This window comes from Chrysoperla carnea, chromosome X (assembly GCF_905475395.1).
Source record: "Chrysoperla carnea chromosome X, inChrCarn1.1, whole genome shotgun sequence".
NCBI lineage: Eukaryota > Metazoa > Arthropoda > Insecta > Neuroptera > Chrysopidae > Chrysoperla > Chrysoperla carnea.
In genome coordinates, this window is record NC_058342.1 from 31111826 (window position 1) to 31134969 (window position 23144).

Consider the following 23144-nt stretch of genomic DNA (forward strand, 5'->3'; position numbering starts at 1 on the left):
TAAGACTCATTCATTTTCTTTCCAAAAATTAATTGAATTGTTGAACAAAATTTTTCCGAAATGTTCACAACTTTTGTCTCAGTTATTTTTCTATTGGTTAACTAAAAAACGAGCTATTATCCATAATAGATTAAAATGTTCCACCTTGTATAAGAATCATAATTTTAGGTCTCTTCAATATCGTTATAACGAGTTTTTACTGTATTTTAAATTTTCGAAATTCACCACTGTTCAGTATTTTAAAAAGAACACATTTTTAATACAGAGTGGATAAAAAAATAGACTTCAATGTCCTTTTTCGAGGGCCACTCTCTATTTAAAAAAAAAAGGGCAAGGCACTTGATTACGTAGATTTGACACTTTGAAATAAAATTATTCATATATTTGTAACAAAAATAAATTATCAAATAAATTATACATTTAATAGATTCAAATTTGTTGAGATTCGTCAAAATTATTCATTCAAATCGTTCAAAACCATAGAGATAATACCATAGAGCTGTATCAAAGAGGTTATATAACATAGAGGCTTAAAAGCATAGGAATCGCTATATTAATATTTTGAATTATTGTATAAACACGTGCATGTCTGCGCAATAAGTGAATTCTTGACCGCCTTGAGAGAGGTTCAAAAAGTAAAAAATTGTAGGCATTTAAAAGATCAACCATTTGGTGATGATTTTGTAGCTTTATGATATTATCTATATTCAAAACACCACGTACAGAGTGTCCAAAAACAATTTATACTCATTTCTTACAATTTTTGTATTTGTTTGGGTTCAATACAAGTTATTCAAACCTTCGTCCATCGCGTGAAGCTTCCGCACAGAAACATTAATTATCTTGATAATGTAGCCTCAAAGTAGATGAATAATCACAAATTTTATAACAAAAATAAGACATAGAATAATTTATAAATCATAATTAGATATAGTTCAAATAATAGAACATAGATGGACCTACGATTAACTTGAGTATGTGATAAGGCTGTGCTCAAATCAACTACCAGACTTTGATAGCGTAATAGAATCAGAACGCCGCATTTAGACTACTAAAATTAAAATTTTAATTTCGAGATTTAATAATTGAGCTTCTGACCTTTATACATATTTCATAATTAAAAAACAAAAAAAGGTGAAAACAAACATTTAATCGAGTTAATTGTTGAAATTCCACGCGATGGACGAAGGGTTAAATCATTAATAACAATTGCACGACAATTGAGAACTAAGAATTGATAAATACGTTCTAGATGGGGGCGATTGGTCGAGTATTTTCTATGGTTTGTTATCGCCATAAATTTTATTTAAAGTACCATCCATGTTTACTGAATTCATTTTGGACACCCTTTATAATTACGTCGGAATAATAAAAAAATAAATAAATTTAAAACTAATAAATTCAACAACAAAAACAAAATAAATTCTTCTAGATTGGTGTGACATGCGCAACAGTTTAATGCGCATACAAATTATAAACTAAATTAGTCGCTCATTAATGATCAATCGTTTCGTTAATAATTTGAGGCCGTGGAACAGGATCTTCATTTAAATTTTCATATAAATGCGTACGTCCTAAATTCGTTGTACGCAATATTATTATAGAAATTAAGCCAAATACTGCAGAACCACCACAAACGTAACATAACGCATCTCGATAGTATGTTGATTCGGGGAAAATCGTTGAGTGTCTATAAAAAATGTGAAGAAAATTATTCGATGTAATAATATTAATAAATAATCCACTCGTCTTATTCAAAAAAGGGATCAACTTCGGAATATAACGAAATAAGTGGAAATTTTGGTCAGGGCGTCATATATTTTGTAAACATCGGCTTTGTAGGAATGCACTATATCCATCATGGGCGAGTTCATAGAATACTAATAAATAGTTACTTACAAATGTTGAATGATTATAACAGCAATACCATTTGATAATTTATCGGAAAAACTCATCAAACCGTAAACAAATGCACCACGATCCGTATCCGTTCCGATAAAATCAGCTGTTAAACCTAAACTGGTCACTAATAGCATCGAACCAGAGGCCCCAAGTAAAACTGCCACTCCATATATTTCATAGTGAAGATAATTTGGTCCGTCACGAAAACGCATCCAGAAACATGCAATTACACCCCACACAACACCAGCGAAAAACGCCATCTATGAACATTTAAATTTTTAGGTTATAATTTGAGAGTTTAAAATCTGCCAGACCAAAAAATAACATCCTTTTCTCGTAGAGTTTGTAGAATGTCAAACTTCACTTATACAGGGTGGATCATTAACTAAAAAACAAGCTATTAGCCACAATACATTAAAATGGTTCACTCTGTGTGATTTTCAAAGTTTTCCAGTTCACTCGGAACTCTAAAAGAGTAATTTGGAGCACCTAGAGACATGTCGTTCATGCTTAAGCATTCGTGGCTATTACAAAAATGAAAGTTTTAGTTTTTTGGCCATGTCTGTTATGGCAGCTTGAAAAATCGAGAATGCGATTACAAGAGAAAAATGTTAGTAATTTTTACCTTTCGGCCCGATTCCTTGTTCAATGAATGTACGACAAATGATGTTGCAAAACTACTGAGGTAGACACAAAGTGGAATCACTGCTAATAATTGAGCGCTTAGTTTGAGCGTTTCATGTAAGTATAATGGTAACAACACTTGACTCAGGTTCACGAATAATCGAGTCGACATGTAAACACATGCCACCTGAAATTATTGAAAAATTTTAACAATTAACAAATATGTTTTGAAGCAGTCCATAAACGATCAATATTTTTATCTCTTCTTAGTTTTCAATCCCACAATTTCCGGTATTTATAGAATTTTATTTTCTACCTGATGCAACAAGGATTGTCCGTTTCTTCTAGGACCCCCTGTATGAGATTGATAATATTGATCCAAAACTAACAAAAATTTGTGAGCTTGTTAACAAGGTTATAAACAGAGTAAAAAAAATTGAACGTTTAAGGATCTATAGATCTGTGGATGATTTAAAATAAAAATATCTACCAAATATAAATTCCCGTCCTGAAATACATTTTTAATTGTACGTCGTGGCGATTGACCTTGTATATTCAATCGGGTTGCATCGTTGTACTCTGCAAGAATGTTATCTGGTTCGCGTACACCAATATGAAAGATTGTGGAACATATTGTACCAACAACTAATCCAATCCAAACAACTCGACGAAATTTTGGTGCATCGGCAGGTGAGACACGTCCATCACCTGTAGTGTCTACACCCAACGACCACCATGTTATAGAGTATACCAAAATATTTGAGAATACCGTAAAACTATATCGTAGCGCAGTTAAACGTGTTCGCTCATGTTCGTTGGGTGTTAATTCAGGTATCAGTGACAGATGTGATATTTGGACGGCCGCCCATCCAAATTGAAATACGATCACAAATGAAGCGTAATAAATAAGTTGAGCCCATGTATCACTTTCTTCACAGCCGACACAACTTCCAAATATAAACGGGAAAGTTGTTAACGTGCAAATTGTTCCTACGAAAAATCAATCAATGAAGTTCAAGCTCACTTAATATATTAAAATATTTTATTTACACAAAAATTACTAGACGCTTTCAATCCGGAAAGCATATTGGTTCAGTCAATAAACCGCTTTTTTCAAAATTTTTGTGCATCTTTTTTGGATTTCTGTTTTTGATAACATTTCGAACCCATCCCTCATAGTTACGAAGTGTGTACCCTAAAAAAATTTTTTTTCCAAATAGGGAGACTGAACTATATTCAAAAATTTGACCATTATACAAGATTAATTCTCACTTTATAAAGAGTACCAAACAAAATAATTTTACAAACAAAAAAATTAAAATGCGATCCAAATAAAAATGCCCTTTTATTATTTTATATTGACCTACTACACTGAGACTACTTTCATAAATTAGGTTCATTTAAAAAGAATTAGAGCGCAAACTCCTTTGAGAAAAAATAGTGTTAAAATATTTGGAGAAGTGAGCCCTACTTTTTAGGGTAGGACTCCCGTAGTAGTACGCGAACCAATTTCAGTTGAATTGAACTTAATTAAGTCACGAAATCAGAGGCGGATTTAGGCTTAAGGGGAGTCGAATTTAAAAAGTTTAGTTTATTACACTTGTAACACACATACCTATTAAATGCCATGTTTTTCTACGCCCATATCGACACATCCAAAAATTATCATTCCTATCAGATTGATAACCCACAAAAGGCGTAGATAATGCATCTGCAATCTATAAAACACAAAACAAAAACGGAATAACAACAGAAGGGCAAAATACAAACAAAAATATTTACCTGTCCAATAAGAAGAACAATTCCGGATTGCGTAGGATTAAAATCCAAAACTAAATTAAAATAGATAAGTAGATATGTGAACCACATCGAAGCGCAAATATCATTTAAAACGTGACCAGTTGCGTACGTAAAACGTGTCGTACACGCAACACCGTTCCATATTTCTGGATATGATGTGTCTGCCATTATGATAAAATTAAATAGTCGACCGATGCAAGCAAGACCTACGAACGACACAAGTAACAGTAACTACGAATAGTTAATTTTGATTTGAATTGAGTTAATTAGTTGCTATTTGATTAGAAATAAAATACCCATTATCTGAATTTATTTTCAAAAAATTATTACAAAACAATTAATTTTAAATATTATGATTCAGCAAATGATTAAAACAATATTATTTTATTTGAAAGTCTATTATTTATTCTCTACCATACCCCATCCCCACACCCCCTCTCCAATTAGATCTACCCAGGCCATCATTAATTCAATCCCAACCAAATTTTATGATAAAAAAAGAGGAATATGTAGCCTTTTTGAAGATTTCATTACGTAATAATCAACCTATTTTTAGAAAAAAATAACTCCTGTAACTTAATGCAAGGAAAAATTCTCAATAGGGTATTATCGTTAGTCAAAAATAAATTATGAAATTTGAAATAAGTTAAAATTTATGTAAAATAAAAGGACATTTCTTCTTTCATTTTTTAATCGTAATTTTAATACTGTATATCACGTGACCTAAAATGCGGGTAAGGCCTGCTGTGATGTCATAGCGGTATGAGTCATAGATCATCAGCTAGTTCAGTGTAGACAGCTGGGTATAATGTATACATAGATAATAAGTATTTATATTTATTATAATCAGATGTCTATGAATATATTTGTCAAACTTATTTGTGTTATTTCGTATAGTGATACCCATATTACGTCCTCAAATTGGATGCCCGCGTTTTTGACAGTTTAAAAAGGTTCAAAAAAGGTTTAATTTAAGTTATTGGTAAGAAAGCGTGTATTTTTCCGAAATAAATTTTTGATGACTTTTTATTAGCAAAATCAACATTTTGAAGTACTTTTTCAAAAATAGTGGAATACCCTATTAATAACTACATCGTCATAGTCGTATAAGTTTTACAAAAAAAAGACACCAAATTTAATTGTCTACAATAAAAGTCATTACCATTTTTGGTCTCATGTACACGGTTATGGAGATATAGCCCAAAACAGTTTTCCTTAAAATGAAGGCACTTCCCTCGCCTCTTTTTGTATGGATTTCGTGCTTTTACATTCAGTACATGATACTAAACCTATTTAAATAAAAAATAACTCCTGTAATTTAATACAGAAAAAAATTCATTGTAGTCTGAAGTTTTTTATTAAATCCGCCACTGACCACTGACATTGAATAATAAATGTGTGAATGTGATTAGCTAATCAATAAAATAATAATATTCATAATATTATAATTATTTATAATGAACACTCAACTAAACTAACATGAACGCTATTATTGAACAGATGTACACTTGAAAATGATTCATTTGAATAAAATATTTTGAATATTCATTAAAATTACAAATAATTGTATTTTTTATAAAATATTTATTTTATTTAAACAAAACAAAATTATTATTAAATATTATTTAATATTATATTTTAGTTTATTTTCATTTATTTAATTGTAGGGAAAACCAACTGCAACGACCTCGAGCTTTAATTGTAGACAACGGACCTATAATAGGGTATTATACTGTTTTTGTGAAAGTACTTTAAAATGTTGATTTTGCTAATAAAAAGCCATCAAAAATTTATTTCGGAAAAATACACACGCTTTCTTGCCAAAAACTTAAATAAAATTTTAAACCTTTTTTAAACTGTCAAATCGCGGGATTTCGAAACTTGACCAAAATATCTGTCACACCAGTAAAAAGGTTTTTTTAATATTCAAAGTGACTTAGGGAGTTGTTGGGCCCTCTCAATCGTAAAATACCTTTATAGTTATTTCTTAAGGACGTAATAAGGAATCATTTTTTAACGGAATTAGTGGACGGACACAAAATTTTTTTAAAATAATTTTCAATCAATAACTAGTCGAAACTTCAGTTACATGATGTCAGACGTACCAATTTCTTGGTATACATATCCTTTTTCAGGGTCCAAATATCCCCAAAGCTGGATATTTGAAAAAAAAAGATGGTACATTCACACAAAAACAGTCATAGGATACCAGTTTTTAGCGACATCCAGATTTATTGGGCTATCTGACATCACTGCAATAATTACGTTTGTGTCTGCTAATTAATAAATATGGAGTATTCCCTAAAATTATAGCAATCGGAAAAAACAATTATACAGAATATAAAAAATCAGGTTCATTTGGCGGATTGAACTAGTAGTTTTAGAGAAAAATGATATCTCGGATCGATTTTCGACGTTATCTCGATAACTACTCGCGCAAATGTTAAATACACCCGATTTTTTAATTTTTTGAATCAAAATTACCTTCTAGCATGAGTTTTATCTAATTCGGAAAAGAAAAATTTGAGATAAACATGGCATATATTTTTATTTTTTTGAACTCACCTTATAAAAAATGATTGTTGGATTAAATTGTTGAATTTAAATTTTCATTACATTACGTTATTTTGAATGGATTTGAATATACGTTGAAGATTTCCTTTGAATTAAATTTTGTTGTGATTGTGCAGTATCTGAAACAATGAAATTCAAAAAAAGAAAATGATTTGAATATTTTGAATTTTTTGCTTACCTACCTTATGTTTTGATTTTCTAACCTCAATATTTGATATAAATAATTCAGATTCAGATGGTTGAATAGTTTCAACAAATAAAATCGTTTATAAAACATTTAAACTAGTTTTTATGATAAAATTTTATCAGATTTGTCGTTTTAAAATTTGCTCTATTTATGTTTTTGTTTGAAAGCACATGACTAAAATCAGTCGTCATATTTGATATTTTATGTCATTTCATTGACGTTAGAGTTACATAGAATGATTGTCAAACGATTGTAAGCGTGCCAACATCTGAGGTAATTGCTTAGGTCAAATCCATTGTAGCTTCGTAAGAAAAAATGTAAAGTGACACGTAATAAGTATTTTTTTAAATCAAAAAGCGAAAAAGTTCAGTGAAATCACAATATTTTATGCAAAAAATTTTGTGATATGAAAATTTAACATTCAATGTATGTTTTTTTTTATAAATGTCGCTATATTAAATGTACATTTTTTTGATAAATGTTCCTCCATTCCTTTGATGAATGTATTTTTTTAATAAATATCCTTAGCTGACGTAAACAATAGGGTATTATCGTTAGTCAAAAATAAATCATGAAATTTGAAAAAAGTTAAAATTTATGTAAAAATATACTTAAATATTCTGATTTCGAGTCATAAAAACACATTTTTCTTTTAAAATATTAAAATTAAAAATCGTAATTTTTCAACTATGTATATATCACGTGAACTAAAACGCGGGCAAGCCTTGCTGTGATGTCATGTCAGTATGAGCCATAGACCATCAGTTAGTTCAGTGTAGACAGTTGGGTATAATATATCCATAGATAATAAGTATTATATTTATTATAACCAGATGTCTATGAATATATCTGTCAAAATTATTTGTGTTATTTCGTCATCAAATTGGATGCCCGCGTTTTTGACAGTTCAAAAAAGGTTTAAAATTTCATTTAAGTTTTTGGCAAGAAAGCGTGTGTATTTTTCCGAAAAAATTTTTGGTAACTTTTTACTAGCAAAATCAACATTTTGAAGTACTTTTTCAAAAATAGTAGAATACCCTATTACCTCATGTGTTGGCACGTTTCTCACTGTACGAAAGATAGGCGATGCTTAGTCTATGTATAACTCTAAAGTCAATGTGTCATTCATATGAAGTATGTTCTTTTTGTACCATAGTGATCCATTATTTATACTGAGTGCAAATACAGAATGCCCGTGACTCGATGAACATACATTAAAATTAGTCGAAAGTGCTTTATATACTTTCGCCTTTACTTTCGTCCGAAACGCAATAGTTAAAGAGTTATTTATTATGGGCACTATTGAATTTAAGCAATAGAGTAAAAACATTATTACTACACTATTTACACTTGTCTTCTACCCTCATATAAAAAGAACAATTTTCATTTGCGTCATATAGCATAGAGATACTAGAGATAGATAAGCCAAAATACTCCCAATTAATAATTACGTTTGTAATTACTAATTAAATAATATGGAGTGTTCCCTAAAATTATAGGAATCGAAGAAAAAAATTATACAGAATATCAAAAATCGGGTTCATTTGGCGGATTGAACTAGTAGTTTTAGAGAAAAACGATATCTCGGATCGATTTTCAACGTTATATCTCGAAAACTACTCGCCCTAATGTGAAATACACCCGATTTTTTCGAATTGAACAAATCGAAAAAGAACAATTTGTCTCGATTTTTTGCAATTTTTAAAGGGGTACCCTTCGAAAAAATCGAAAAAATCCAAAATTTTTTTTTTTCGAAATTTGATTAAGCTCATGTTACAAGGTAATTCTGACCCAAAAAATTCAAAAATCGGATACATTTTACGATTGGTTGTGTATTTTCGAATATATAGTCTGGTAAGATAAGGATCTGTATCTTAGAAACTATTTACGCAATCGTAAAGCATATCCGATTTTTGAATTTTTTGGGTTAAAATTACCTTATACAGAGTGATATTTTGAATCGATTTTAGGCTTGGTCTCATAAATGTTTAGTAGAATCATCCGTCAAATAATAGATATTCTAGTTTTTAAGTCCAATAATTTATGTAACTTCTATCTTATAGTATCTCTATGACTCATAAATTCATGGGAATTTTGATTGTATAACCCATGTATAATCAAAGATTCATGATTCAATGTTTATTTAGAAACAGTTTTTTTTTGCCGCCCCCAAATTTAGCCGAATTAGCCCTTACGTAAATACACTTTTTATTTAAAAGTATTGAATGTCCTATGAATTCGTATCTTCATGTATGGATATTTTTGATAATAATTAATTGTGTTATCTCAGTAATGAATTTTTATAGTAATTAATACTTTTATTATTTACTATTTTCTTATCGTACAACTAGATAGTATTTATTCATTCATTGTGTTGTATCACTTTCAATAAAAAAATTGTAAACCCTTCCGATACAATGAGACCCCACTAACATAGTTTGCTGATTTTCATTTTTTTTTTTTCAAATATGGCGTCTGGTGGTCGCCATATTGACTTTTTATTACTACCATATCTGCAGTGGCCCTCGCAAGATTAAAACAAATCTATTGAATACATATTTTTCATAAGTAGAACTTAAGGTGCACTGGCAGAGGGGGAGGTCAGGGCTAGTGCTCTAGGCAAGGTCCTTGGGAGTCAATTTGACGCCACACAAAGAACATGACCCATATTTTTACTTTGATAGGTAATCAGAGTCGAGTAAATTGAAGTCTATGGTAAGAATTATGACGATTAATATTTATACTCTGTATATATGAAATATATATCAAGGTATACTTATTGAACTCCCAAGTTTGTTACACTAAGAAATATTGATGACACCGTCAGCACAATAATTCAAAAACAAAAAACGATATCAAACTGAAATTTTTATAGCATGCTCAGGGCGTAAAAAGTGAATTTGAGTTCGTAAATGAGCAATACATAGCTCAATTGGGTCTTGGGTCCATCTTACCCACCTTAAAAACCATAAGCGATGAAACAAAAGTTTAAATGTAAAAAAATTTCCCTACAAAAAAATAAACAACTGTTGTTTGAAACATTTTGTAATGATGTGACATCATGTAGGCAAAAATATTATTCATTAATTACTAATTTATTGATTGCTTTCATCGTAATTGTAGGTTATATTCAACTTTATTTATACATATAATAATTACATACACGACTGTTTTGTTTTTATCAATATTACGTCATCAAAATGGCTGATAGAGTTTTTGCGAGAGTAAAAACAGTTTAAATAAATTAATTTAAATTTAATTTTATGGCAAGAAAGCGTGTTTATTTTTCCGAAATATATTTTTTTATAGCTTTTTATTAGGAAAGTCAACACTTTGAAATACTTTTTTCAAATATAGTAGAATCTATTATACAGTGAAATTAGATGTTGATTCCATGTTCATCTCTGAATTCAATAGATTGCACAATAGTATGAAATATTTTATAAGTCTCTGGAATGTGGTGTTGTGTGTTGATTCTATAAATCTACTTCTGCACACACCAAGAACACCAAGGCGGTAAATAATATATATACACAACACTAACACACGAACGAATGCGTTCGCAGTGTTAAACTGTTAAATTACATTAAAATTTAAGTGTTTATTTTCAAGCAAAAACTTTCGACATAAAAATGAAAAATTAAATTTAAAATATACATATTTAATAAACTGAAAAATAGAAAAAATTTGATGTTAATGGAATCGAAATCGAATGTGGTCTTATAACCGTAAAACTCACCGCTTACTGTCAAAACATAACCATCAAATTCAAATAATTCATAAAGACGCAAATTATAATCGAACAAAATAACAAAATGTTCAAACCAACGTTTACTCAACCTGCCCCAAATACATCGTTTGGTAAGTTATAACTAATTTTAATAAATTTCCTAGAATTTTTAAAACAATATTTGGGTACCCAATATTTGTTGCACAAAGTTCAGCGGGTTTTTTTTTTTTTGAATTTTCCGTTTTTAATTTATTTTTCAACTTGTTGATACCACATAAAAAATCGTCTCGTTTAGTAAGTGTGCTTAGGATTAGAAACCGTAACCACAGGGACCGATGTTTATAACAATTTGAGTTTAAGTCTACAATATGACAATGCAGTATGCAATTTTTTGTGCAATTTTTTGAACTATTTTCGGTTTTTATTTTTGGAAATTAAAAAAAAGCAATTATAATAATCAAGAAATGGATGAAAACGGTGGGTTTAAACTTCATACAACAAAGTTAAAAGCTATACAAAAATCACGAATACCAAAACTAACTCATCCGTCAGTCTTAGAACAAACAATATGTGAACACTCAGAAGGCCTAAGTATTTTCTTATTTTCTCCTGTCAATATTATGATTTCTTGAGCTCCAAACTTCGTTTTTGCGCTAGTTTCGACTCATCAAGTTTCGAAGGTAACAAAATATTTTTTTAAAATGATAATATTTCAAAATAATACAATCAAATGAAATCAGTTCATATCCCTCCTTTAGTTGAATATTATTAAATGAAATTTACTAATATCTACTGATTATCATTGGCTGCTGTTTATCGAATGATAGTCAGTGAATTTATCAATTTATCAATTTTTGTCATACCTGTAGCGCCCAAATTAGGGCTCAGATCCATAATTGGTAAATAACTTTTTCCTTCGTCTTTATTAGTTTATTCTGTAGGCCCACGATCTGCAGTTAATAACAGAACGCCCTGTATATGAAATATATCAAGGTATACTAAGTTTAATCCCAAGTTTGTAACGCTTAAATTAAAAATATTGGTGCTACCAACAAAATTTTGGTGTAATTGTTCAGAAAATCACCTAATTAGCCCATTGTCGGTTGTCCGTATAACTCAACTTGTAAACCGTTAGAGATAGAACAAAAGTTGAAGTATAAAAAATGTTTCTTATACAAAAATTAATAACATTTGTTCGAAATATTTTTTCGTAAACATCACTGTTTACCCGTAAGGGCGAAAATTAGCTTAGAAATATTATTTAGTATATATACAGGTAATATCATGTATGTGCTTATTTATTACTATATCCACTGAGGAAGAGGAAAGATACTCTTATTACTTTGTGTGTAAGAGTGGCTATCTTTCTTTACTTACATGACGTAAAAAAAAACAAAGAATCAACACTGTCTATATATGGTAATTCAACATTTAACTCAATTATTTATTTTCACTTGTTTTACATTGATTTTAACTTGATATGTCGAAAAATATACCGAAAATTTTCTATAATTATTCTATTAACGAATTTTTATGCTCAAGGAATAATCATCGTAATTTTGTGACTTAAATTTCTGAAATTTTGAATATTTTTGAAAATGGCAATAGGGTTTGCTGGAGCATCAACATCGACACCGTTTGGACAATCGAGTTTCGGTAAGATGACAAACACATCGGGATTTGGATCAACTGCGTTTGGGGCACCTTCTACCCCCATGTTTGGTGGTCAAAATCAAACACAAACTGGCTTATTTGCGTCAACAACACCTGGACAAGCTTTTGGACAACCCGCTCAACCTCAATCTGGTTTTGGTAAGCTCAAATTTTTCTCTCGATTTATAGAATTCAAATTAAAAACGATCACGAAAATCGGCATACAATATATTATTTTATATGTACAAATCGATCAGAAATTTTACGCCTAAAAACTTTGGACTAACCAATTTTTTCTCTAAAATGTATAGTTTTCGGGTATATTGTCAAAAATTCCGAAATCACCGTTTTTTTTCTGGGCATATGATAATTTTTATTGTACAGACGAAGCTAAAAATTGGCATAACTGACATTACTGTACCCAAAACTTCAGAAATTTTGAAATGAAATGAATTAATTATTTTAAATTGAAATTGAATTACAGCATTTGGATCGCCAAACTCAACAACCAATTTATTTAACCAACCCCAACAACCATCATCAAGTGGTCTTTTTGGATCAGCTGCGAACTCAACATTCGGACAAAAAGCGCCATTCTCAACATTTGGATCACCACCGTCGTCAGGTATATTTGGATCAGCCCAATCAACTGCGCCACAAGCACAAGCAACCCCATTATTTGGACAAACTGCCACCCAAAATACAGGATTATTTGGAGGCACATCAGCGTTCTCATCGAATCAAGCGAATCAACAAACTGGTACTGTTATCAAATTTAATCCGGTCACTGGAACGGACACAATGATGAAAAATCGTCAAACACATCAGATCCAAACACGTCATCACTGTATTACATTCATGAAAGAATATGAAACTAAATCGTTGGAAGAATTACGATACGAAGATTATTTGGTAAATCGAAAAGGGCCACAACAAAATACTGGAAGCACTGGTTTATTTGGGCAAATGTCAACGACAACAAACGTAGGAGGTACAGGGTTATTTGGTGCAACTCCATCGGTTTCACAAGGTGGTTTTGGACAAACATCTTCAGTGTTTGGATCACCACAAAATACAAATTTATTTGGACAAAAACCAGCATTTGGTGGACCAACAGTTGCATCAACTGCATCACCATTTTCATTTAATCCACAACCAACAGCTACAGTTACACCATTTGGTAACACACAAGCGAAACCGTTTGGAGCACCTGCCCAAAATACCGGTTTATTTTCAACGCCATCCACTCAACCTACGAACACATTTGGTGCAACAAATACCTTTGGAAATTTTGGTGCAGCCACAAGCACAACAAGTTTTGGATTAAATCAGAATAAACCAAGTACAGGAACGTTTACATTAAATCCTCCCAATTCAACAGGATTTAATACATTTGGACAGCAACAAACAACATTGTTTGGTGGCAACAAAACTACTCCGAACGTTTTCGGTCAAACAAGCGGTGGTTTTGGGCAACCAACAACGTCTCAACCCACATTTGGTGGTTTTGGAGCAACTCAACCTCAAACAAATTCATTATTTAATAATTCAAGTTTCAATAAACCAACGACAGGGGGTTTTGGAACGGTGCAACCACAATCGAATGTATTTATGGGTGGAATGAACTTAAATCAACCCCAACAACAATCAGCAACCAATTTATTTGGTCAGAAAACAACGAATAGTATATTTGGACAGCCAACGGCACCTCAACAAAGCATGCCATTTACTGGATTTGGACAACAGAATGTTTCAGGAGGAATGTTAGGATTCGGGGTCTCGTTATTGGGACAAAATCAACAACAATCATCATTGTTTCCCGCTTTGAATGGTTTAAATGTACATGATCAGATTTTAACAATTACAAAACCGTATCAAAGTATTGACTGTCTCAAAAGAATTTCCCCAAATAAAAATGGCGTAAGCGTAACTAACACAACGAATCCAATAAACATACAATCCGTGACCGATGATAGTTTAAAATTTTCATCAAAACAATTACAAATTCCGATTAAAATGCGTTCGTTACCATCCAATTCTGATATGAGGACATTATTCGAAGGTATAGAATCCACGGATACATTAGCCGATGATAATTTATTTACAGCAAATCCTCGAAATGCACGTCGATTATATATCCAAAAAGATTCACATATTGATGATGCACCTCGTCTAGAGACTTCACCTAGTCTAGCGAGTGGTAGCGAAATCTCACTCGAAAGTGGTTTTGAAACGAGCAGCGAAATAAGCAGCATCGGTGGAACTGAAGATTTAGATCGAAGAAATGATGAAATTCTCGCCACAAATGGTTTAGATCGGGCAGAAATGGAAATTCGTCAGCGGCATACAGTACCGCCAATACAACAAACCTCACCCAAATTTGGATCACACCAATCTGAACAATCCATGTTGACATCCACAAAAATTGTACCTGAAAAAAATAGTAAGATTTTGGAATTATCTCGAGATGATTTAAATACATACACTGCTTCCATTCATTCTGAGAATGAAGTAGCGAATTCAAGTAATCCCACAGGAATAATCTGCACGCGTCCTGGATATTACACAATACCGTCCTTGGAGGAGTTAGCTAAAAATATGACACCAGATGGAAGATGTATTGTTCAAGGATTTACAATTGGGCGACGCAGTTATGGAAACGTATTTTTCCCAGATACATTCGATGTTGCGGGAATAAACATCGATGAACATGTCCATTTTCGCACGAAGGAACTGGTGATTTATGTAAATGATGAAAATAAACCACCATTAGGACATGAATTGAACAGACATGCGCAAATAACATTAGATCAAGTTTATCCACGTGATAAAGAAACCATGCAACCAATTACTGACGTGGATCGATTAGTTCAAATGAATTATGAAGATATTTTACGGGCTTCGTGTGAACGTCATGGTACTACTTTTGTAGATTATCGACCAGAAACAGGCTCATGGGTATTTGAAGTCGAACATTTTACCCGATATGGAATATCCGACGAAGAAGATGGTATTATTCCTAAAGATAATTCAAATATAATACGACAAGAAAGGACACAAATCGAAAAACCGTTGGAGAAAGTATTTTCTTCCAAATCAAAAATATTGGAGCAAATTTTTCCACCATTGAATCCAATGAATATTATTTGTGAGAATGAAATCGAATCGATGGATGATCGAGATAGCAGTATGGAAGAAATTGCATCCGATGATGATATCATGGAAATGGTTAACGAACCACTTGATGATGAATCCAGTGAAAATTTAAATGGTTATCGAGATTCTTCGACTTCGGGAATCTTTGTTAGTCCTCGCATGCAAAGCATGAAACAAACATTTTTCAATGATGATAATCGATCTGATGCCAGTTCTCAAGCAAGTGGTCGAATTTTAACAACAAGCTCCTACGTCGACTTTCTAACCGAGGAACAAATTTACGTTAACGAAATCTTTACAAAAGCGTATCAAGATTCAAATATCGAACTCGAATCCGCTGAGCAATTACAACAAGTTTTAGAGAAATCGGTGCAAACGTATAAATCACCGGTTATTTTTAAACAATCTGAACCAGTTGAACCATTTCAGGTAACCAACTATTCGAAATTAGTTTATGATAGTGTTGATACTTCTCCAGAATGTCTTTCGGATGCAGAAAAAAGTTTACTTGATGATACTCCGGATATTGGGAATATGGATAAACAGGAGTATGAGGAATTGTTTGGGGATACTAAAATAATAACAGATATGTCAATTGCTTTGGGTATGAATTGCCGTACATCGTTTGGGAAAGGTGATCACTTTTTCGTATTAAATAAATTTCAAAATAGTTTTGTTTTCGAGGAAGAGGGTGCAAATAATGGACTTGGTCTTCAATTATTACATTTAACTTTCAAAAATGAAAGTTACCCGGATGTCGATCTATTTAAAAGTCACATCCAGGAACATTTAAATATACAATTAGCGCATGGTGATATCGAACCGGATCAAGGCTTTCCCTATGCATTCCCTCTACAAGGACCTAAAGCTTTACATCAACACTCCGAAATAGCACAAAAACACTACAAAAATGTTGATAAAAAAGACAGTAAAAATTTTATTGTCGGTTATACAGCTCATTTGTGGAAATTATTTGAAGCATTATGGGGCGAAGTACTTGAATTAGAATCCGAGGCACCTGATGATCATTTAACAACTTCCATACGACGGTCTTGTCTTTCGACATGGCTCGAATCATACATGGAAGAAGAATTACGGTCAAAGGAAACAAACAATCCACAAAATTTAACCATGTACGATTATATATGTGCTCATAAATTATTGGAAGCCTCAAACTTCGCTTTGGAACAGAATAATCTAAGTTTGTCATTGTTGTTGGTGCAAATGAGTTCGAACGGTTGTTTGCGAAAATTTATTAAAGAACAGCTAAAAGCCTGGCAATTGGTCAAAGTAAATAAATATATTGGCAAGGATATACAAAAAATTTATTCACTTCTTGGGGGGATTGCTGTTACCAAAAATGAAACTTGGGGTATTATCAATGTTTGCGAGAATTTAAATTGGCTTCAATCGTATGCACTTCATTTATGGTAAGTTGATTTTTAATTTTATATTAATCGCTTGTCCTAAACCCTTCATCTGTACTCTCCATATGCATCCTCTTTTCTCATCATGTAGTACAGGCTGAGAATTTTCGTATTAAAAAAAACTAACTCGACCCGTCAGGAAATCCACAGTGCAGTATCCGTGGCCAAAAACAGGCTAGTAAAAAATATCAATAGTAATTTACTTTCTTTTTATTTATGGGCAACTTTATTACATATATGATATATAAATTACATAGTGAACAAAATTAAATCTTAATATTATTTCTCTAGCTTGTTTTTTCCTAAGCAGTACATTTTTAGACCGTGAGTCTATTTTTCGTCTTTAGATATCGCGTGGACAGGAAATACGGACTAAAGAAATAATATATAAGATTACCCGTCCAGCTTTTTTAACGCGATAATTAGAAGAAAGATAGTAGTTTTTAAGAAAAAATACTTTGGAAATTGGAATGTAGAAAGTCGGAAAGGTATGAAAAAACTATTTTGGATTAAAAAAAAGTAGGGAAATACAGGTAAAATGGAGAAAATACAATTTTATCGCGAAAAACAGGAATTTACAGTGTATAGGTACACTTGATGTATAGGAACACTGATCTAGGTTGTATCAATCAACTGTTACAGTTTGTAAATTCCCTTTTTACTTTGCGTTTTCACGTTTTTTATCATGCATCTACGAGATTAATAATTATGTAGAGGTTGTAGGGCAATTATTGACGAAGAAAATGCCTATTTTAAAATTGTTGTAGGATGCTTCGTTAACAATCCCGCATGGCTTTTCCGCAGCACCTATTTTTGCATTTTCTAACTAACCAATTTGATGAATTTGTTTCAGGTATTTAACGCCATCACAATTAACGATAACAGATATAACAAATGAATATCAGAATTCATTTATAGATGAAAATTATGCAGCTTCGCCCAAACCATTATATACACGGCATAAAAGAATTCAATCAAATGTTCCAATCTACGATTTATATTATCATTTGTTACGACTTTACAGCGATAGTGCTTATCCAATGGAAAAATTATTAAATCCAGCCAACTATACACCAGATCCAACCGATTACAGTCTAAGGTAACCGAAATTTTACCTAAAATTCACTTCTTGACACACAAATTTTCTTTCAACCGTCTAGTTCAATTGAACTCCGTGGGCTGACAGTATATCAGGATTATATATTAATATTCCGGATGCTATCAGAAACCCTGTTGCTCCAATTTTGTATATCCTCCCCTTCCACAGAAACTAAGTACAGCTACGCTCAGAAAACGTGTTCGAATTTATAACGCATCTACTTTTCTCCTTATTGTCTATACTTTCGGGGGAAATATAACTAAAAAATAATGAAAATTATTGTTTGAAGTTTATTACTAACAAAATACAGTGTGTCCACGGATAGAGGTAACTTCTATTTTCTTGAAATTATTTTTGAGTCATTGTTAATTGCGAGCAACTTTTTTTAGTACCATTTTGTCAACTTAAAAGAAAGCGTAGTTTATCAGAAAGAAAAATAGTGATTCCTAATTTTTGACTACCCTGTACATTATTTGAAGTGTATTCTATATACTTTTCAGAATAAGCAAAATTTTTTCATAAAATTCAAAATAAGTAAATTTACAAGTATAGTTACCTCTATCCGCGGATACACTGTATATTTTTGGCTCAGAAAGCCTCAAATAGTTTTAAAAATATAAACTTGATATTTAAACAATTAATTTTGTTTGTTTTTCAGTTGGTTTACATTAGAAAATTTAAAAGCATTAGGATATGTACATTTACGTGAAGATGCCGAAGATAAAATTCACGAACGTTTTGCATCGCAATTAGAACGTGTTGGTCTTTGGGAATGGGCAATATTTATTTTGCTTCATATCAAAAATACAGCGGAACGTCGTAAAATGATTGTAAATGTTATCAATCGTAATATATCGATCGATAAAGACGATATCGTTTATATCGAAAAAGAACAGTTTGTTGTACGTGAGTTATACGTTCCACCTAAATATTTCTCACACGCTAAAGGTTTCAAAGCAATGTCCGATGGACAATATAATGCGGCCTTAACTCATTTTATTGCTGCAAATGATGGAGAGATGGCTGTTCAAGTATTTTGGGACCATGTGGGGCCTAAAGAAATGACCAATAGTAAGTAAATTCTTTAATTTTCTAAAAATCCAATTCAAATCCTTTGAACATCCCTAGGTTTTTGACAGAAATTTTATGAAGAAAAATGAAAAAATTCAAGTTTTTATAATTTAAAAAAAAAAAAAATAGTTTAATAGTGAAACTGATTCTTGCCCATTTTACCCAGTAGAAAAATATTATTATTATTATTATTATTATACAAACTTGGAACAAAGTATACAGTAATTATACAAGTTTAGAACAACGGAAACAGAATTATAATCGCTTGAGTCAATAATCTATTCTGCGTCTGCGTCATCGTATAATTTATAATATATAATCTCAATATTAAAAAATACTAGAAGTCTCAATCAAATCAACGTATTCTCAACATATAATTTTATGTTACAATTGGAAATTTCAAAAATTGGATCTTCAACATTTCCTCAACAATTTACAATTGGATACAACATAATTGGTAAAAATTGTACATTTCAATAATCTGACGATTTAAGTGTGACGCAAAAAAATGGAGGGCTTGCAAAATTGCAAAAATTAGTAATAGTAACTCGAGGGCAGTAAACACAGTCAGGTTGATCTAGATACCGGGTCACTTTGGCGTTAAAGGGGATAAAGCAGCAGATTCGTTGGCACGAGAAGGGTCGTCTCAACCTTCTGTTTCACCTGAGCCTGTCAACCCCATAGCAAGATGTTTCGTAATTTACTGAATCAGGGAATGCGGCAGGCCAAACTGTTTATAACCACAGCTAAGCCATTCGACTGTGCTCGTTTGAAACTTACTAGAGCACAGTTGAGAAAGATGGGGCTCTTAACACGACACTATCATCTTCATAACATGGGGTCTCTAAAGATCCCACTTGTAGAGTCTGTATGGAGGATGACGAAACTTACATACATGCTATTTGCACCTGCAGAAATCTGCAAGACGTCAGACTTAGAATGTTTGGATCCGAAACCTTGGTGGGCTCTCCGCGTGGCTTCTGACCTAGATAGAATTATATAGCTTCATCCGCCTAGCAGTTCTAACTCGAAGACGTGTCTCGTCTTTGGGTAACAGATCGTTCTCAAAGAGGGCAAAGAGGACTCTTGGTCCAAGTGCTAGATACCCACTTGCGATACCCCTCTTTTTGTTATAATTATTAACTAGACCGCAGTCAAATTTCTTTTATTTTGAAGGGAAAAGTTCAAGGAATCCGAAAAACATATAATCTGAAAATTTTCGAAAAAGTTTTGCGCGGGCAATGTTAATAGAGCGTATAATTTTGTAATATCTGTGTATTCAGTTATGTAAATTATTCAGGCCCAGATTTACCATGCAGGCAGAGTAGGCATCTGCCCAAGGAAAAAGAATTGAAGAGCGAAACTTTGAAAACTTTGACGAAGTGAGGTTAAGTAACGAGTAAACTACATTTGACTTCGACTGTTAATTAGGACCTCCTAAATCTTCAGTCTTTCGCTATGATCCACTTAACGTCCTCTATAAAAAGTCTTCTTATCTTATTTTCATTTTTAACCCTTCCCGGCGGTTCCCACCCACCTCCCAACCCGTCAGAATAAAGATACATGGGAGTATTACAGTTTTAATATCTGACGCGCTCGAGTTATTCCATGGATTTGTTTTTTCTTTTATATTTTCTGAAGCCTGTAAGTTCTCTCTCCATCGCTAAGTTGAAAAACTTTATAGGACATTATAGGACAAAAAGACGTATAGAGCACCATATCTCTGGTTTGGATGATCTAAAATGACAAAATCCAGAAAATTTCTGTAGTCGATAGATGAATACAGGTATTAATCGAAGAAATCTTATTCCTTCGACTAGTACCTGGGGAAAATATCTAAGAAGATTGTTAAAATTTTTCTTTTTCATGCGTTTATCTTCGTGAATATTTATCGACTTGACTTGAAATTTTCAGAGAATATACTTAAATATATGTACATTCCGGAAATCGATTCTTTGAAAATTCTAACCCCTTAAATCATCTAAGCTACAAAATCCAATAGTTTCAATAGGACGACACTCGAATTACTACACATTTATAGCATCGTGATTAAAATAATCAAAATTTTTGTTTGTTTTGCAGAAAATTACAAATATTTACGACGAATAACACAATACATGATAATGGGCGGCTACAACGAAGATTTACATTTAATTATTTATTATTTCATACAAGAAATCGATCGAATCATGCAAAAAATCAAAACTGGTAACGTGACCTACATACGCGATTATTTGGATCGCATCACCCAACAATTACCAGCGATATGCAACAAAATCATTGTAACACAAACACGAACGTGCGAACAGGTTTTAATGATCGCGGAAATCTGTAAAAATATCATCAATTTAGTGAAAATTGTTATTGAAAATGTAAAAGGTAATGATATTTCACCTTTATCTACAGTCGCATTACTTGCATCTAAATTACCTTTGCCCCCAGATTATATCCTAGAAGAAATTCATGATGTTATCTATTTTTATGTAGAGAAACATGTCAAGGAATCTATTACTACCAATGACCAACCTGTTCACGATCTACCTTCGGTCCTGTCTCTTGAATGACGTCCACACACCACCTCCTCAAATTCCAACATCCCACAACGTGTGTCTTTGTCAACGACTATCTCCGTTTTAGCCCAGTTGTTCCAATTAATTATGTCCGTTGTTCGTGCCGAACGAGACTTTCCACTCTAGATCAAGAGATATAAAAAAGTCAAAAGTCCCACAGAGTGGCCCCGAGCGGTTTAGAAAACTTTCCAAATTTAGATAAGTTAACGAATTAACGAACAGACGGTCAAAAAAATATGCAGACCAATTATTATTGTTACGGCTGCGTAAAATCAAGAGTCTTTTTTAGACATTCTTGCATGTATGAATTATGAGATTCCGAGTATTGGACTCTGAATCGATTGTTGTTTTTGATTTGAAATGAGAATATAAGGTTAAATACAGTTTTTATTATGATAAAGGAATTTTATTTGACTTGAATTAATTGAATTGTGGCGTGCCACTCTGTTTTCCAGATTCTTTTGATATATATTTTTATATTTCTGACCTAGAATGAGCTACAGCGCATATTTTAAGATATCTTTCATTTCACATGAACAAACATTACTGTAATTATGTGAATGCGATTTAAAATCAGAAAATCGCAGGATGTTACGAAGGTCGAAGGTGGAAGCTAGTGCCGATTAACGATTGAAATGTTTGTTGATGATAAGAAATGAACAAGATATTTGTGATTTCAATTTTTATAAAATTATTAAATCATGTTTTTCCGATACCAATGTAATTTTATAAGTTTTTTTTTTTGGTTTTTAAAACCTGAATATGTATAAAAATTTTCTTAAAATGAACTTTGTTTCTAGTTTCGTCTTTGTGTTGAATGTTTTAGCGAAAAAGTTTTTTCTCGCGCATAAAAATTCAAAACTATTTTTTTTTTTTAAATAAAACATATTTATTAATTATGGATATTTTTTAAATTATAGTTTTACAAGTTAAGCAAATTTTTAATTCAAATTTTGTAATGAAAGTCTAATAAAAAAATATTATATTTTTCAAAAATAATCATTTTATTATGTTTTATTAACCGACTTCAAACAAAAACGGAGGAGGTTATCAATTCGACTGTATTTTTTTTTAATGTTTGTTACCTCAGAACTTTTGACTGAGTGAACCGATTTTGGTCCAGTTCTGACAACGACATCCATGAGAAAACCATAAAAGTCTTAAATTTGCTTCAACCTGAGGGTATTCATTTTGATCGCTAACCAACTCAATTATCAGAGGCGGTTCATCAATTTTCAAAAACAGATATAGACCCGTTTCTATTATTAATTTGAAAAAAATGTTTTAAATAGTACATAAAAAATGCTAAGCACTGGGTGTGTAATTTGTGTGGGTTAAATGTGTATCAGTA

At 31.8% G+C, this 23144-nt stretch overlaps 2 protein-coding genes across 2 annotated transcripts; one reads left to right on the top strand and one right to left on the bottom strand.

The window, feature by feature from the left end:
* Positions 1-1257: 1257 nt before the first annotated feature.
* LOC123302692 (major facilitator superfamily domain-containing protein 12-like) lies at positions 1258-6938 on the bottom strand. The gene is made up of 7 exons (XM_044885728.1): positions 6892-6938; positions 4309-4532; positions 4142-4244; positions 3017-3516; positions 2528-2713; positions 1900-2162; positions 1258-1690 (listed from the first exon to the last, which is right to left on the bottom strand). Exons 2-7 carry the CDS (start codon positions 4492-4494, stop codon positions 1495-1497), a joined length of 1434 nt encoding a protein of 477 aa, XP_044741663.1. The 5' UTR covers positions 4495-4532; positions 6892-6938; the 3' UTR covers positions 1258-1494.
* A 3634-nt stretch (positions 6939-10572) lies between these two features.
* On the top strand, positions 10573-22634 carry LOC123302691 (nuclear pore complex protein Nup98-Nup96). The gene is made up of 6 exons (XM_044885727.1): positions 10573-10948; positions 12426-12629; positions 12955-17056; positions 17907-18152; positions 18811-19223; positions 21306-22634. Exons 1-6 carry the CDS (start codon positions 10903-10905, stop codon positions 21785-21787), a joined length of 5493 nt encoding a protein of 1830 aa, XP_044741662.1. The 5' UTR covers positions 10573-10902; the 3' UTR covers positions 21788-22634.
* The last annotated feature ends 510 nt before the right edge of the window (positions 22635-23144 follow it).